Genomic DNA, 18,865 nt, shown 5'->3' with positions numbered 1-18,865 from the left:
GTCCATCTGTTCCGAAAAAGCGTCTCTTATCGATTGCCTCATCTGGGTTTAATGACCTCGTTTCCAAATCGCTGGTCAGAATTTTTATTGACTGCACCATCCGAGTCCAATGTTCTCGTTTCCAAATCACTGTTTAGATTTTTATTGATTGCATAATCTGGGTTCAATGACCTCTCTTCCAAATCACTGTTTAGAATTTTATTTGATTGCATCATCTGGGTTCCATTATATACTTGTGATATGTCACTATTGTGGTGTCCCGTAATTTATTTTGATATATGTAAAAAGATATGCATAGCGATTTTATAAATGTATTATAATTTCTTTCCGAACGCGAGAAAAGACTATTCTATAACGATACCATTCTCCTTTTCTTTCTGAATTATGATGCAATCATCGCCCTCTTCGATCAATTGATTCAAAATGTAGGAATTTTGTTCTCCAACATTTTTTTAAAAATCTTTTTCAGTTAGCGTATTTATGCAAGTAGTTTTTGGATGCGTACCAAAGCAATACCCTAAGTCGTTAAAATCAGCTGGGCAAATATCGATATTGCAAATGGGACATTTATTACATTACCGAATCGACCCAGGCAAGATGCACGTAGTACGTGCTCGCAGATTGTTAAATGGTACACAATTTTTTCTTTTACTTTTGAAGATTAGTTTGCACAATACTGTTGCTACACAAATTCGAGGTTCGTAGCACATTCCAGAGCTGTGGCAAACGGTTTACCAATTACAGGTTTTTTGATACGACATTGTTTTATCGATTGTTTTTTCACGAGACTGGCGCTAGCTCCATAGAACGGCGAAGTTATATTTTCAGGGGGGGGGGGAATTCCCATACTATATACTGCGGTAATAGTTTTTTTTATACCTTGAAATTTGGATGCGAACCAAAATATTTCTATTTCGCTTTTTAAATCGAATAGAATATCATAGTTCAATAGTTGTTTCACATATTTGTAATGCTAATAAAATAAGAATGCATTTAATTAAAATAGTGATGCATAGTTGCATAATTTTATATCTGAAATTTCAGTCATTAAAAATTGATTTGCAGAGAAGTATTAAATTTTGATTAGATTTACGCTTTGAGGTGCAAAATAGTGAAACTCAATGCGTTTCCAAAAATAGTTTTTTTTTTCACCTTTTTAATCATAAAAACTTATAGTTAATTGTTATGTTTGAATAAATGTCTTAAATCCTAAAATTTTAATTTATTTTTTGTGGAGAAAATTCACAAAACAAAAGATGTTCCTAACATTGTTGCAACTTCTCAATTGATTTAGTTTTTTTTTCTTTTCAAAATGAAATTTTTGGAATTCGATTGTTTCCTGGGAATTTGAATCTGCTAACTTTATTTATTTTTAAACATTTTACAGAACAATCAAATTATGACAGCTCCTACCACTTTCTTGAGATAACCAATATATTTTATAAATTCTGCATACGTAGCATTTTTTATATTACCAATGTGAAAATATAAAGAAGCTTAATATTTTCTTTTCTTAAATTGATAACAATATTATGAAACAACATTTTGTGCATAATAAAACACTATAACAAATTCTATGCTTTAGAAATAAGCACAAACAATGTACTTCTTCTCAGCTTTCCTCTAATAAATAAAAAGCAAAGTTAATTTTTCTAAGCCTGCATAAGAAAATATGCAATAGAAATTTAAATAAATTAGGCTATTAGCTTGAGAGATATTGCATTGATCTCACTAATACTTTTTTGGAACTAATTTGGTGAATGATAAGGGTAATTATGAGACAAAGTGAAAAACCCTGAAAATTTTTAGGCACTTGCTCGACATCAAGATATAAATTTATAAACCATACATGTTACATGTTTAACATAATTTTTTGAGCTAAGATTTATAACTAAATTACCTACCTAAACAGAATATCACATTTTGATAGTACCTAATTTAAGAGAAAACTTAGTTCTTACTAGAACTGTAACAATGGATTTTAAAATCGTGTGAATAAGAACCGCGATATTGGATTTAAAAATGTGAAAATACAAATTGCGATATTGGATTTTTAAATCGTGCGTATACCTATCGCAATGCGTAGCTTTTAAATCACGAAAATCGATGTTTGATTTTATGTCGAATATGACTCGCAATATTGTATTTTAAAAATGTGTGAATTCGAATCGAGAACTGTCATTTTCAAATCGGATAAACACGATTATCGATGTTTGATATTAAACTCACGTGAATATGAATCAAGATATTAGCGGATTCCAGTTCAGTTACAGATATTCAAAATGGTGAAAGCTTGCCAAACGAAAAGAATTAAATTGGTGGATTTCACATGTATGTAAATGTCCCATTTGTAGAATTAAGTGAAAATTTAAAATTCAAACTGTGGAAATTTTGTCCGATTATTAGTTTTTGATTTGCGGAAGTCCGCGAACATGTCCCTCTCCTAGTTTTTAGACTTGAAAGGATGATACGAAAAACCCAAAATTCCAGGGTACACCAGGAATACAATCCCTAATGACAGAGGTGGAATAATAGTGATGAAAACATACATTTACCACTTTTCAGAATTACATCTTTATAAATCTTTCTCGTTTGATGATAACTTTATTATTTCATGAAAAATAAAACAATAGAAATTAAAATCAAGAATTTCACAGTAAGGTCAGCAGGGGTAAAGTGAGCACATGTGGTAAAGTTGGGGTACATTAAAAAACACATATTTTCTCCTTTTGAATCAAGATGATCAATTCATTCTTTTTAGAGACATATACTAAGAGTGTAGCAAATATTTTAATTTTAGAAACTGATAACAAGTTTAATGTTTACAAACTATCTGTTTATGATCAACACATACAGTAAGTTAGATTAAGTCGATAATGAATTTCTTCTAAAATTATTACAAATTGGCAAAAACTATTACAGTTTTAATTAAGACTGGTAGAGGGACATCTAAAAAACAGATCAACATAGAAAGTTTAAAAAGTCTGAATAAAGATTTTGAATTATCATGAACTGTTAAATTGGGTGTATGTGTAGGCTTTGCTAGGTATTTTTTACCTTTGTGTTAACTTAAGTAAATATTGAATGCTATGTATTTTATAATAAAAAAGCTGGAAAATAATTTACTTATTTGTTTATAACCCTACATAGCAAATTTAATAGTGAAGCACAATTTCTTTAAAATTTTATGCTCTAAACAAAAGAATGATCAGGGAAATTAGAACAGAATACTGAATCCAATATTGAATGAATAAGATCCAAGTAGAACAAAAAATACTGAAAGAGTGTAATGATGCAATTTAGTCAGTAAATTCAAAGACATAAAAATAGTTTTCATGCAAGTGTTTGTCTACATAGAGCAGTTAAACAATTTCCACAATATAACTAGACAATAAAAATACATGCTGTTGCATATAGTAACGACTATAAATATTTATTTCTACACTGTTGTTCATATTTCAAATATGCCAGAAAATAAAACACTTTTTTTTTTTTACTAATTTCGATGATTTTGAGTAAAATTTAGTTGAATATTCTGCATCTTAAGTGAAACTTACTTTTGATAGTCTTTAATACTTTAATTTAATAGTAAGAATTTTTTTTTTTTGGAATTTTACTTATGTATTTTTAGTCATTTGTACTATTACATATAGAATTTAAATACAATTTTAATACATTTATTTAAGAACAATCTTCAAAATAATCGATATTCAAAAACAATATTTACATATTTTTTTAGACATACTCTGTCTAAATTTAGAATTAAATGTCAAAACATATTCTTTTGAATGCATAATAGTAAGAAAACAATCAAACAAAAAAAAGTTTGCTTCATTTTTAATCTAAATGAATTCAATTCACATGAAATCAATTAAAAGTCTCATTAAAATAAAATCAATAGCTAGGTTCACAGAGCCTTTTATAAAAATATATAAATAAAAGCTTGATCATAGCTCCACTTTTTCCCACCTGACATTTCACACAAGATTATCAAAAAAAGAAAAAAAAACAAGCTCAATATACATGTATTTTACATTTTTATGTACAAATAGTATTGATGATACAAATCATTCAATCCAGTAATTTTTTGAAGCAGAACACATCAGACAGTGAGAGTTACTCTAATACAGTAATCTCAGCAGTGAAACTTAGAAGAGATCATGGGAAGACAGCTCGGTAAAAAACTTTTACAACCAGATTACAATAGAAGTAATTTTCCTTATGATATTTCATGTCGGATATTGTATTTACCAGACTGTAAATCACTAATCCCTATCCTTGTCCAACTTCCATCTTGCTTTTGCAAAAGAACTTCACTAGTATTAACAGATATCACGTGAGCTCTGCAATGAATGAATTTGTTCACATTAAACAAATTAATTATAATATATATGGTGAAAAACTTGCACTATTTACACATTATCAATAAGAGCAATAACAAACACAGAAATATGTTTTAAAATAATACAGTCTATTCTATTTAATAGAAACATATACTGGGTGACTCAAACTAATGTTAATTTCTCAAGATTTTCCATTGATAATAAAGTTAAAATTTTATCAATAATTTAACATCTGCTTTAGGTTAATTCACAATTTGGTACAAAATAAGTTTCCTTTTTTTTTAGTTGATAAAAGTTTTCCAATTTTTTAGAAGTTACATGTGAAAAACTGAAGATAAAACAATAAAATTAAATGGGCTGGATTGTAGTTGCAAGCTATGAATAATATTTATTATTGATAATGAGCATTCATCACACTCTTATTCAGCTTTTTCCAAACATACACTATCAAGCCTAGTGAATCAACAGTAGAATCAAGAAAAGGCCACGGGCATGATGTTGGTGTGTTTCTCATAGTTTGGCCTGAGTTCTTTTGTTCCTGTGCTTGGAAACATGAACACTGAGATGTATCTGGACAATGTTGCTCTCCCAACTCAATTTACACCCCGATAGTTGCTCAGTAACAGTTTGGAAAAAAAAATTGGGTGTTAAAAAACATGTCTATCCTTCTCAGTACCGTGATCTACCTACCGGTTAGAACGCAGGTTATATGGTCACTCAATTTTTAAATGATATTTTTAAGACATTAATTTAAAGTTTTATAATTTTAGAATTAACCTTACAACTACGTTTCTAATAACTAACTATCTTTATACTGACAAATTATTCTTATCGATTTAAAAATAGTTGTAAAACATTTCCTTTTAAAACTTAAAATAAATTGTTCAGAAATCATTTTAGATGCAAAAAATATACAATTTTTAGATAGAAACTTATAAAGTAGAAACAAGAAAACAATAAATTGTCTTAGAGAATTTCATAAAACATTAAAAAAATTTACTTAACTAGTAACTTTCTTCATCATAGTTACAGTTAAACGCAGCAAATTTTGTTCTATAAATGATTTAAACTGCGAGTCAGCAGTTAGATAATCTACTTATGCTACTGAAGATAGTTATGAGTACAGTTAATTAATAACCTTTAACATAAATGAATAATTATGCATGGATACATACAATTTTTCCCCACTCTATGTAACAATTGCATAATAACTCAGATTTGAAGAAAAAAAAAGACTTAAAAAAAGAATGTTCATAATTAACTTGAAAAGGTTAATAATGAACAAAATGAGACATTGCAAACAAAGGAGAAATTTATTTTAAAGAAATAAGAAGATAATAAAAATAAAATTAATGCGTAAAATGTAGATAAATTAATGTGTAAAAAAATAAACATATCTTACAGCCATGGATTTTCGATCTTGTCATCTATGTAAACACTTTCTCCTTTTCTAAAACTATCTCCTTTGAAAAGCAATTTTCCATCCGCAAAACGAGCATTAACCCGTTGCTCAGGAGCATTGAATTCATCTATAGATAGCATATTTGGTATTAATATAAAAGTTTCTTCACATAAAAGCAATAGATAAACATTTTGTGAGAAATATGCCATATAAATTGTCTTTTATACACAAAATATATTTTTATACATTTATTAGATTTATAAATTTTATAATGAAAGTAAATTTATCAGAAAAAATGCCCTCAAAAAGGGCATTTTTTTACATTTGAAACAAAGGCAAAAATTTACATTTTGGTTTTCAGCTCAATTAATAGTTCACTCCAATATGCCACAAAATGAGAAGATGAAGTGTTCTAAAATCTAACTTTTTAAGCATTAGAAACTAATTATTTCATTTAATCTATTCTAGAATTATTTAACAAAAATTCTAAGATATTATGAAGACCCTTAAACCAATGTAGTTTTCAGAACAAAGGGAAATTACATTTGCTCAAAATACTAAATTTTTTTTTTTTAAATTCTTAAATTATTCTCTATGCAAATATGCCAACCTGCTCTGGACAGCAAAAAAATATTTTAAAGTGGTAGTTTATCAATTGTTATTCTCGGTTTAATAAATTCAATTTAGTAGATTTTTATCCAGAACTATTTCTAAATAATTCGTAGGCTTATATTATTTACCTCTTTATGGAACTTATGCCATGCTATACCTTCTAAAAAGCAAGCAAAAACACTCAAATATTTTCAAAATTTGCTTTGTAGTTACTCACCGTTTTTTTTAATTATTTTGGCGTGTCCGGAGCAGTTGGCATCTCTGTCTATGTATAACTCTCAAATAATAATAAATACCTTATTTATGTGTAATCTATGTCTACTCTACTTTTAACTGTTAAGATTGTGCTCCTTGATTTCTCAATTTTAAAATATATTTTATACATCTGAAAAAACTGATCTATTTGATAAAATAGAAATATGAGATTATTTTTATCCTTAATTATAACTTTATTCATACTTATTTGTTGACTTAATTTGTTCAAATTTAGATGCAAATACAAAATAATGGCTTCACTAACGATTAAGCATTACAAATTACAACAAAACTTTTTTAACTGTCGTTAAACAAGGCAGAGAATTTTGTTTTCAAATGTTTATGCATACATAAATACTGCATTTTCATTAAAATTAAGCTAATCTAATAAAATTAGGCTTTTGTTTTCAAATGTTTATGCATACATAAATACTGCATTTTTATTAAAATTAAGCTAATCTAATAAAATTAGGCTTTATCAATCAAATTCTGAAAATTAGTGAAAGCATATTCATTTAGGGTTCTTACTTATCACTTTATATATCTTTAACATATTATACATAAGGTTTTTATTATTTAACAATCATAAGAAAATAAGTTAATAAGCTATATTTATGTATAATATAAATATGCACTTTTAGAAATTCTGACATGTAAACTTATAGAGCAGATAATTGCGCGCGTCTAACGGAAGGTTAATAAGAAGGAATTATTTAAATTACAATATGTGACATGCAAAACAACAGAAATATGGCATGCAGAAGATAATAAAATCATTTTTAATATTAGTAACCTGAACAAATCTGTGACTTGTGTTATAATTTTCTTTTACAATGCATTAAAGTGAAAAGGCTGTAGGCTGATTTAGAGAAAAATATGCTAAGGGGGAAATCAATACAAACATTGTAAAAATAACTACAAATTACAAATAATTAAATTAGGGAAAATAATAAATTGTCCAAAAATCAACTTACAATCGCTACCTTGCTTTGAAGCTTTTAAAGCCTATAAAATATAAAAGAAAATGAGATCTAGATACGTATAATTAAGTCATGAAATAGGGAATGATGTAGGGCAATATTTACTTTTCTAATAGTAGTCCAATCTTCAAGAATTTCATTTTCTTGTAACATATATATAATGTATGGACGTAGTATTTATTAAGGAAAAAATAGAAATTTTTACATATAAGATACAAAAGCTTACACTACATGAATAAAAATTCATTAATAAGAAATTCTTGATAAGATAATTATAAATTTTAAAGAATTAGTGAAAAATAAATGACAAATAAATGAGTTTAAGTGACTTAAAGTTTTTAATATAGATTTTTTTCTATACATGAAATAGAATATAATATATTTTCTTTTTCTAAAGCACTGCATTTGTTTCTCAACCAAAGCTGCCTCAGCTAGTTTTCTCTAATAATTCAATCTCTATAGTAACAATTATCGTTACAATATTTAAACAAGTGAGGATCAGTAAAAATAACTGTAATAGAAGGAATCAGAAAAGTTGCAGAGTTCTATTATATTTAGGCATTACTTGTTTTAAGAGAAAATTCATATAATAACTTGTCCCCCAAACAATTTTTCCTACATTGAATAACAGAAATAAAATTATTGGTTGAGATGGAAGGTATTTATGATTTAATCAGAACACTTATTTTAGGATTAAACGTTAAAAGATTTAAGCAGGTATCAGAAGATACATAAGAACAGTAAAAAAAACTTAAAGTACAAAGATTAACACCTAGAACAAATTTTTAAAAGCACTAATTATTTACTTTATGAATTTAATGGCAAAAAGAATAGACACAACCTTTCATAAAAGACTAATAAAAAGCCTCCTTACAGAAAAAGTTTTACATTTTCTTAAGATTAAAGTCGTAAAAGTAAAGTTGATCAAGTTTGATTTACAGCAGGTGGCAAAAGAGTAAAATACAAATGAGAAGTGACATTAATTGACCATAATTCCTCATGTATTATTGGAGTGAAATTTAACGAGAAAAATGACATGCTGGGAATAATAATCTGGCAAATGTAATAAACTTTAAAAAGTGTCTAAGAAATTAATGACTTTAACTACGAATTGAGGTAATGAAGCAAATATCTAAGAGTAAATTGTCTTGGCAATCTAATTTTGGCAGTTCTCTGATAGAAGTCTCTCGTGATCCTGTATAACATTTATAGTTCTGTTAAAAGCCTAAACTGTAAATCACACATTATTCATTTTGAAAGTAACATTAAATAAGTGAATGATAAAAAGGATATCTGTAACAGTGACTGGCTTTTTTCTTTTTCCAGCAGAACTATGTGATTCACTTTTTCTTTTGCCCTTTTTATAGATTGTTTGCTCTATCCAAACTTCTGAAACAAAGTTTAATATGAAACAAATGTAAAATTTAAAACAAATATAGCACTTACATAGTCCACCTTTTAAAAATAATATGATTTGATGGCCACAATTTAAGCACAAATTACTTTTATAAATAGTTGCTTATAATTTGTTGTTTCTTGCAACAAAATAATAGAACATATGAAAAAAAAAAATAGAAAACATTTTATAAAATCACATTTTTGCAATTCATCACAATGGGGTTATAATTCTTGCACTAGGAAATCATGGAGGAAGATTACTAAGGAGAATTAGTTCTTAAGTTTTGAAGTTTGTGAAATATGAAAAAACATTGATAGCGAAGATATTGTTGAATTGAATTATTTTTACTTATGAAAGCATTTTCGATATACTTTCGGGAGACTCTTTTGAAAATATTGGTGATTTCATTTCTGAGTCTAAATAGTACAGAATTATTTCTTTTCCTTTTTACCAACCACGAATGCTTTATTATTATTATATTTATTAAAAAGATCGTGACTAGAAATTACCATGACCTAATAATTCAAAATTTCAATAAAGGATGAGTAAAAAAACTGCCACTGATCATGTTAAGAAATCTCCTATTTGGCTATTTATCAAAATATCATAACAACTACCAATAAAGTGAAAGTTAAGTGATTTAAATATTTAGAGGGAGAAAAAAAAAACTCCATAGATATTTCTTAAAAAAAAATGTCATTCATCAAAGTAAACTTGCACCTAACACTTATTAAAAATATTAATTTCCTATAAATTTTCTTATACAGGTGGGATATATTTAAAGAATAACGATTTCTGCTAGAGGTGTTTTTCTGAAACGAAAGAGTTAATGAGTCTATTTATACCGGATTAGAAAATTTATGAGTTACATGACATCAAAAGGATATGAAATACGTAAGTTATATTAGTAGCAAGACAGAAATATACAATATCTTTCAATACACGATCTATTTTTCAAGTAGATTTACCCAGCTTGCAGTAAGACAAGCATAAACACTCACTAATTAATGATGTTGTTGCTACCAGAATGATTGCAGGAACTTCTTTAAAAAATTATGTTTCCTAATACTCTCTTTGACAAAATTTACAAAGAAAAAACTTTTTTCAAATTGTGCTAGTTTAAAGAAATATATATATATATATATATATTCAACTTTTAGATTTGGTCAAATTTTTGTTTGTTTCACTTTTGTTAAACTATCTCAAAAGAAACCTTACTTATTTTGCATTTTACATAGAATCATCATTACTGCACGCACACATTGAAAAATATTAGCTTCAAAGAAGTAAACATAGCTGAAGAAATACTAGGAAAATATGCCTCATACAATATTTTAAAGATGTCTTCAGTATTTTTACAAATTTACTTATGTCTTCCTACTTAATTATTTATTTATTTACCTTTTTTGTGCTGAAGATTCGGTAGATATTTTATAAAAACAAATATTATTCAATTCCCAAAAAGGTAAAAAAAATTACTTTTTGTTATTAAATTACCTGAGGTAATGTCAACACTATTTCTATCTTCCTCCAATCTTCTAATTTTTTCTTCCAGATCACTACTTATACTATCCCACATTAAAGCTTTTTCACTCTGATAGGAAAATTGTAAAAATATTATAATAAAAATAAATGCACACATAAAAAAAAATGAATCATAAAATACATTTAAGCTCACTTGTAATACATTAATAAAAGTTTCAATAATTTCCTCACTGTTATGGGCAGAATTAAATACTAAAAATAATTTATTATTAATTTAAATTTTGGTCAATTTTCTGATTAGTCAAGAGCATTTAAAACTAAGCTGAAGCTTAGCAACAGATAATAATTAAAATTTCAATCGTTAAAAATAATTTTTTATTGTTTTTCTATCACTGAATAGTATTTATCATCAATTGAAATTACAACCACTTTCTGCTCTGTTTAGCAACAGCACTAATGTTTCAACTGGAGCTCTGTGATTGATGATAAATAGGATAATTATAATTTTTTCGCTATTTTAATACCAATCAAAATTTTGACCACTTTCTAACATAAGTAACTAAAAGGGACCACACTAAAAAGGAGAAAATAACATGTTTTATTATATAGAGTCTTTAAAATAATTATATTTTAATGATAAATAAGAAAATAATTTATTTTTTACATGCTTAAAATAAAAAAGATAGGATGCACCACTATAATAGCAAAATAGTTAATGAGCATCTTCTGCTGAGGGTAAAATAATGTTTTAATATTCTTAATAATAAACTATTCAACACTATTTAATTTTTATTAAGCAATAAACAGTCCTATATATGTGTGTGTTATATAACTGTTAAAAAAAATCTTAGTAATCAGAAATATTTAACTCTTCCCTATAAAGGCTAAAAGGGAAGGAAGAAATGATTTTCTAACCAGCTTTTACCCTTTTACATCTTGATTTTTTAAAAAGCTTGATTTTCAGCCTTAATTAAATATTGACTATAAGAAAGAATATTATATCAATAAAATCATTTTGTATTTAAAGATTACTATTTTTTTAAACTCAAAATTACACATTTTGAACAAAGACAACGGATAAGTACTATCTGATAGCTTGAAAGTACTAAAGCAAAACCTTGCTCCTCACACTTTTCCATCATTACATCACACCTATCTGTGTGGGCAGGTAGAAAACAAACCCTACATTGGCAGTTATCGCTGATGTTGGTGAGAAAAAGTTCGTAAAAAATAGGTGCAGATGAATAACAAATCATAGCTGCGTGCTTTTTAATACAGAATTATTTCTAACATTAAAAAGGAATTATAACCAAATAAAAGAATTATAGTGTTATTTGGAAACAATGAGCTGGATTGCCCAAAAAGCCAATATTTATAGTTGAACGAATGTTTATAACTTGAAAGTAGCAGTGATTCGGTCCATACTCTACTGGCTATGTGATAGAAAACTTATCTATTCTTTGCTTTCAAAAAGAAACTTGAGCTGTTTTATATTATCCTATAATGCATGGTTCAATCAGAAGCTCATGTGATTACAAAGATAAATAAAATAAATGTAAGACAAATATAAACCAAAAAAGCATTATACATATATATAAATCGACAGCACGGATGAACTAAAAGAATGAACAGTATTTTTAGTCAAAGACATGGCAGCCTGACATCTCTAAGCCAAAAAAAAAAACTGCTAAAGGACATGTATTTTCTAATGGGAATTGAACAATACATAGTGTTATATGCAGGTCATTTTGTGCCTTTCTTTTTACTTTTTTCCAATACAAACATACTCACATATTCAAAGCATAGCTATAAAAACTTACTTCTAAATTTTGTTTAGAGGCCTGATATTCAGCATCGACTATATGTTTAACATTAACCTTTCTTAAGTCCTTTAATATATCTATAAAGAAATAAACCAATAGTTTAACATTCGCAAGGCTAACACAACCATGTACGAAGAAATCATTTTACAACAATTTTGCAGTATAAATATGAATATTTAAAAAACACAGAAACGAAACAGTTTCCGTAAAAATATTCACACTTAGGTAAGAATTTTTACTTTCTTACATAGTATACACAGATTCATAACCATGTATTCTCACATGGTATGCACAGATTCGAAAGGTTGAGGCTCCATCAAATTTTCTCTCATACAATATTTTTTTTTAAATACAACATTTCAAATACAAGTTATGAACAAATATATAAATATTTACTGCAAAGTGAAAATGTAAGCATCAAAAATTGATTTATGATTAACATTACTTCAGGATCAATATGATAAATAAATCTTAAAGAAATTAAGAATAAAATACTATATATAATTTAGTTTCACAAATTGGGCTTTTACGTTTAACAATATGCTTATTCACATAATGCTACATTAAATGAAATAATACACAATGAAAATTCATAATCTAAGACATTTTTATAAACATAATAGATTTATTAACTATTGTTAAATGTTATTAAATTCATCGTCAATATAATGTTGTAATTACCAGCAACTTCTAACCGAGTTTCCAAATTTTGATGAAGCTCTTCCAGTGGTTGAGTATATTCTAAAGCTATACCAGCTTTTACTTCCTCTAATCTTAATCCAATTTGAGAGCTCCTTTCCTCATACAATCTAAAATTTAATAAAGGATTAGCCATTTATGTTATACATATTGCAAAAAGAAAACAAAACAAATAAATGCTAAGCACTGAAAGAAAAAAAAACCCTAAAAAATACAGTAAAAATACAAACTATAACTTTTTTAAAAAAAAGAATATTTATAAACAGCCATCAATACTTTTTAATTGATTATCTACAACCAGACAATGTTTTTAGTAACAAAACTATGAATCATAATAAAAAAGAAAATTTAAAATTTTTCTTCTGAAAAGTACCCTTTTCATATAAGTATTAACGTGAATTACAGAAAATTTTATTAAACACGCTTTTGTAACTCATAACCAGATATTATAATTCTGAAAAATAAATTTAATGAGCATAATTAATTTAGTCAAACATTCCCGCAAACAACACTTATGTATTACTCATTACAACTTTTATAAATAAATAATATCTGTGCAAAAAAGACAAAAATTTATTTTGTACAAAACATACAAAAAAATACTAAGTGGTTGACTGACTTTTTATTAACTGAATTAATATAGATCATGACGCAACTTTTTATTACTAATAATTTTAAACAAACATGTTACATGTTTCAAACATGTTTTGAAATATTTTTTTCAATAAAAAGTGAACCATGCATATTACTAACTATATATTTTTTTAATTACAACACGTTTAATCACAATAGAAATATTATGAAATTATGGGACATGCATTAAATTAATAAGTATACAGTTGAAAAATAAAAATAAATAGAAAAAAAAACTTATTTGCTGTAAAGAATTTTGATGTGTTTAATTAATATTTTTGCATATTCTTATTAACTGTCATATAAAGGCTTAAACATGAATAAAAATGAAACATACTGCTCTTTCATAAGTATAAATTGTTTTTCCAACTCAGCCATTTGAGACAAACAGTCACTCCGCCTACGGATGCAAACATCTTCATCCATTTCTAAAATGTAAAGATTAATGTCAGAAAATGTAAATCAATTGCAGCAAAAAGAAATATATAACAAAATTAATAAAGCATTGAACATATGAGTTTAATTTTAAATTAAACTGAGAAAAAGTTTAACAAATAGAAACATACAGCTTAAAAAAGAAAAAACACCAACAATGTTTTTTAGTGTGAAATTTCACCTAATTTTAAAAATTTGCCATGTTTTTTTTTCTTTCTTTTTTCAAAATGGAAACTATTGAATATTTGGCTGAAATTTTTCTTTTAGCAAGTTTCAAAGTTTTAAGTAGAGTTCGTTTGTTTTCGAAATTTAATTTCAAAAATACCCATGAAACAGATATTAATTTTTCTCTTGTACTCTTTGCAAATGTACTCAATTATTTACAAATTTTTTGAAAATACTTTCAAAACAAAAAAGTAAGCTCCCGAGTTTTACTATTGTAGATAATACATTTTACTAAAAAGTTTAGAATTTCATGAAAAATTATGTCTATTTTAGATTTTGTTTGTACATTTTTTCCTTTAAATGTGGTAGTAAAAATGTGAAAGTTTGAATTAACAAATAAGATGTGTTTTACAAGTTAAGAAAAACTTTTTATAAGTTAAAAATGGAAATACATCTATTTTATTAAAGATGACAGTTTAAAAAAATATTGATTTGCAAACATTTAAGCCAAAGCCCAAAATGTGAGAAACCTACAAGTAAAATATTTATATTTTAAATGGTTAAAAATAATAAAAATAAATTTTTTCTTTTTTTTTTAATTTGTAATATTTAAAGAATAAGAAGAAAATTATTATGTAATAAAGGAAAGAATTATGTATAGTAAAAAATATAAAATATTTTTATGGTGCTAAAGATTAAGTAATAAGTTATGAAGAGAAAAAATAAAAAGAAGAGAAACTAATGTTTCTTGAGCATTATAAAAATAAACGGAGATAGAAAAGAAAAAAATAAGAGTTCAAAAATTCGAATGCGATAATTTTTTAATAGCATTCATGAACACAGTATTCAACCTTTAATTAATTTTTAAAAAAACTCATGCTACACTGTATGTAGAAGTTTAAAAAAAAAATCTAAATTATTTTACCTGAACTGTCATCATCATCAGAATCAGAGCCAGAAGTTGAATCTGTGTCATCATTGCTAGATTTATCACTTTCAGCAGTTTCTTGGTCAAGTTCCTCCCCATCACTATCATTCATACTTTTTACACCAGGCATTTTTAATGAAAATTCTAAAAAATAATTTTTTAAATAAAATTCAAGTTTTTAAATAAAACTCTTACAGTATTCTAAAAGTGGAAAAAAGTTATTTGCAGATTTTTCTTGGAAATGAAACAGGTTTAATTTATATTAAAGCATAATGAATGATAGTTCATAAATGTCTTTTTTAATTGAATGTTCACAGATATAATTAAAAAATAATAGGAACTCCATTTATTTAATAGTAATGAACATTTTTATTATCATTTAACACATTTAATACACACATAATTTTCAATTAAGTGTGTTAATTAGTACAGTGCAGATCCTCTTATCCGGAAATCAGAAAACCGGAATGAAATTCGGAACCGGAAATTAATTTTCTTCCATTAAAAAAAATTTTTTTTTCCCTGCAAGATTTTGAGCCCATTTTGTTATTTACAGCGTACTGTGTTTCGAGTTGACGAAAGAACTGATTTAGAGGACGGATCAAAAGCCGTTTGTAGATGAATCTCACGTAAGCACAAATAGCTTATATATGTTATTAATGTTAATAATAACATTAATAACATATATAAGCCTGCATATAATTTTTATTTCATAATTTCTTTCCTTATTTAAACTTAAGTGTATTATTATTTATAATTTTTTATTATTTCTAAAACTATTTCAAAATAATTTTTTAGTTTAATTTTATAAACATTAAAAAAAACGGTATTTTGTAGCGATTCAGAAAATCGGAGAAATCTGTTATCCGGAATCGCGATGGTCCCGACAGTTCCGGATAATCGGTTCTCTACTGTAGTTTCCAATTATGGCTTGGTACAGAATTGAATTCTGTGTAACTTGTAATAGTGAGTTCAAAAGTTTCTTTACAAAAAAAAACTTATCTCGGAAGAAAAAAATTAATAAAACACAGTAAAATGTTTCTTGGCTTGTAAATAAATATGAGTTTGTATAACATTCTAGATACATTTAATTTCCAATTGTAAACAATTTTAAAATTTTGCTTAATAACATTTCTTGCAAGAGTAGAATTCAAAATTTACATTTTTACCCACTAATAGTCTGGTTTTAGGTATTCAAAACATGTGAACCATTTTGAATTTTTATCCTTGCTTGGATTTCTCGGGATTACTTTACGTTTTAGTATAAATTTTATCATTGTGTAAAACAGCTAAACTTGATCATTAAAAATGTAAATGATTTATGTTGTTGCAACAAATTGAGTGCAAAAGATGTCTCAGCTTATACCTTATCATTGTAATAGGAAAAGATGTTGTAATGTATGCTCTCTGGACAATAATTTGAATCAAAAACAGAGTAAACACATTATGTAAAATACTTAGTTTAAAGTGTATGAAGACTTTTGTATTCTTATACCTTAAATAGGGCAAGGCGTTGGGAAACTAAAAAGACACTAGACTAGACATGAACTATATATATACCTATATACATGAGCATGCCTAAATTACAATACTCTAATTCACAGTTCCAGCATAGTAACATTGTATTAAAAATATCTGTTTGAAAAATCCCACAAAGATATAAAATTGCTAAAGAAACAATAGTGATATGAATAAAAACATTTTAAGGGTAGTGCACTGTGTTGACTAAAGGGTAAATAGTGAAACCCTTTCAAAAGAAATCTGAAGCCTTTCAAGTTGCCCTCAATTATCAAAAATAGAATTTATTCCATTTAAGCAGCGAAACCTTTATAACATGATCATTGTGAGTATTAACCAGTGAAATAAGTAAAATTTGCCGAGTGTTGTTACAAAACACAACTAGAAAATTTTCCTATGCTGACTAGGGAAAAATAGTTTGTTTAACTATAGTTTCTATGCCATTTTGAATTCCACTTCAAGTTTGCCCTCCAGGACAAACTAGAAATGAAATATTTACTCTTTAAATAAATCTATTCATCTCATTCTTATGTTTTTTTAATATAGCTGTTTGAACAACTCATTTAAAACAGGTGACAATCCAAAAGCATTTCTTCCAATAGCAATTAGCATTTTAATAAATGAATTCATTGAAATATTCCATGATCTGTTTCCTTGAATGAATAGTGACATTTAATTAAAGATATTCTTGGAGACAGAGTGTGATAAATTTTTATCTGAAATGAGTCATGAAAAAGAAAACTAGTTGAACTCTTAATCGATAAAAACAAACTTAAGAAACATAAGATAATGAACAAGACAGAGAAGAAGCCATCACTGCTAACATTGAGATAACTACTTAAAATTTTTTAGAAGGTTTAGACTGTGTCCAAAATTTGACGGATATATATGTTTGTATTATAAAATATTATGCTGATGTAAATTCAAAGCAACAGCCTCAAATAAAAATAAGGAATTATTTTTATAACAAATATGTTTGTGTGACAAAATATTAAAATGAAAGAAATTTTATTTATGTTTTGTAATTGTACTTGTGCACTGAAAGTTTATGAAATTATTAATAATAAACATCTTGCTTGCCTTACTAACAAAATAAGATTTATAAGCTAATTAGTTTAGGGAAGATTTTCGTATCTGCTGCAGAATAATCACTAAATCTTGGCAACAGAAGACACCTTTGCGCTAACGTCTACATGCTTTTTTTTTTAAATTTTGAAGCTTAAAATCTATTTAGCACCTAAGCATTTCTAATTGGTTCGGCAGATCATGATACAAATATATTTTCTTAGTTCGATAAAATTATGGAAATTCTTTTAATTAATTCTGATAATAAAGCTCATTTCTAAAAACACATACATTGAGGTAGGGGAGGTTTCTGCTTCTCGATTTATCATGCCAACTACAATCACTAAATGGATTTTAAACAAGCAAATTTTTTTCCTAAAAACATATGCCACAAGATTTGGGGATTATTTTTGCGGATTATACGGAAATCTTCACTTGAAGTATTTTTTAAATAATATCTTAATGTCATGTTAAAGAAGTAGTTACATTTGTTTATACTATTTTTATAGGTGTGGTACAATGGAAATAAATTTATAAGAACAACATAAATTAAGGGAAAAAATGACTCGTTTCTCTCTATAAGTTGACCACTTTAGCAATGCACCACAAGTGGTCAACTTACACAGGTTTCACTGCATTAATAAGTGTCAATTTTTCAGTAATTACTGAAAAGATGTATACCAGATATAATCACAGCTTATATTTATAAGTCAGGCATTGCTTTTTATTGAAACATACGATATAACTAAATTATGGAACAAAATAACAGAAATTAATTGGTCATATATCAGATCCCATTCATTAATCGTAGTTTAATTATTGTCATTTATGAATACACTTTAATCAACACTAAAATGATAAACAAACAAAAGAAGAGTTGTCCCTTGTCCGCATTTTCCGTTAGAAAAAGGACATCAGAAGTTGCCATTACAAAAAAAAAAAAAGAATTTTCAAAAACCTTTTCCGCTTTAACCGCAACTTTAACTTTTCTGCGCTGTTTTATTTCAAAACAAACGCTATTTAGTTCGGTAATTATTTTTCAATTAAAAGGTAAAGAGAAGTTTCCACAAGTAATTTTTAAGTTATTAATAATAATTTGATTAAGTATTTTAATATAGTGTTA

The 18,865-nt window shown here is 26.5% G+C and overlaps 2 protein-coding genes across 7 annotated transcripts in view; one reads left to right on the top strand and one right to left on the bottom strand.

Moving 5' to 3' along the window:
• Positions 1–2,584: 2,584 nt before the first annotated feature.
• LOC107455768 (breast cancer metastasis-suppressor 1-like protein) lies at positions 2,585–18,673 on the bottom strand. Of its 5 annotated transcripts, none has more exons than XM_016073461.4 (11): positions 18,424–18,673; positions 15,157–15,303; positions 13,969–14,059; positions 12,981–13,108; positions 12,297–12,376; positions 10,489–10,585; positions 8,886–8,981; positions 7,698–7,762; positions 7,587–7,617; positions 5,746–5,872; positions 2,585–4,343 (listed from the first exon to the last, which is right to left on the bottom strand). In XM_016073461.4, exons 2-11 carry the CDS (start codon positions 15,287–15,289, stop codon positions 4,220–4,222), a joined length of 972 nt encoding a protein of 323 aa, XP_015928947.1. In that variant the 5' UTR covers positions 15,290–15,303; positions 18,424–18,673; the 3' UTR covers positions 2,585–4,219. The 5 variants fall into 5 exon arrangements, with proteins under 5 accessions (XP_015928947.1, XP_015928955.1, XP_015928964.1 ...); XM_016073469.4 differs by having other exon boundaries at positions 18,365–18,659; XM_016073478.4 differs by having other exon boundaries at positions 8,886–8,978; positions 18,424–18,658.
• A 13-nt stretch (positions 18,674–18,686) lies between these two features.
• The window catches only part of LOC107455687 (histone-lysine N-methyltransferase E(z)), a 30,332-nt gene continuing 30,153 nt past the window's right edge, over positions 18,687–18,865 (top strand). The window contains exon 1 of one of the 2 annotated variants that reach the window (XM_043038793.2): positions 18,687–18,792. The gene's annotated coding sequence lies outside the window, so the exon portion shown is untranslated. Of the gene's footprint in view, positions 18,813–18,865 lie in introns of both variants that reach the window. The other variant, XM_043038794.2, reaches the window with a different exon arrangement.

Source organism: Parasteatoda tepidariorum, chromosome 1, assembly GCF_043381705.1.
Source record: "Parasteatoda tepidariorum isolate YZ-2023 chromosome 1, CAS_Ptep_4.0, whole genome shotgun sequence".
Classification (NCBI taxonomy): Eukaryota; Metazoa; Arthropoda; class Arachnida; order Araneae; family Theridiidae; genus Parasteatoda; species Parasteatoda tepidariorum.
The sequence above is the reverse complement of the archived record's forward strand: the minus strand, read 5'-3'. Positions and strand labels throughout refer to the sequence as shown.

Excerpts from the sequence above, each read along its gene's own strand:
- LOC107455768 (XM_016073461.4), bottom strand. The coding sequence starts at position 15,289 with ATGCCTGGTGTAAAAAGTATGAATGATAGTGATGGGGAGGAACTTGAC. Across the intron at positions 10,586-12,296 it reads CCTCTAAACAAAATTTAGAA|AGTGAAAAAGCTTTAATGTG; the intron begins GTAAGTTTTTAT and ends TTTTCCTATCAG. Across the intron at positions 8,982-10,488 it reads TAGTGTTGACATTACCTCAG|AAGTTTGGATAGAGCAAACA; the intron begins GTAATTTAATAA and ends ACTTTGTTTCAG.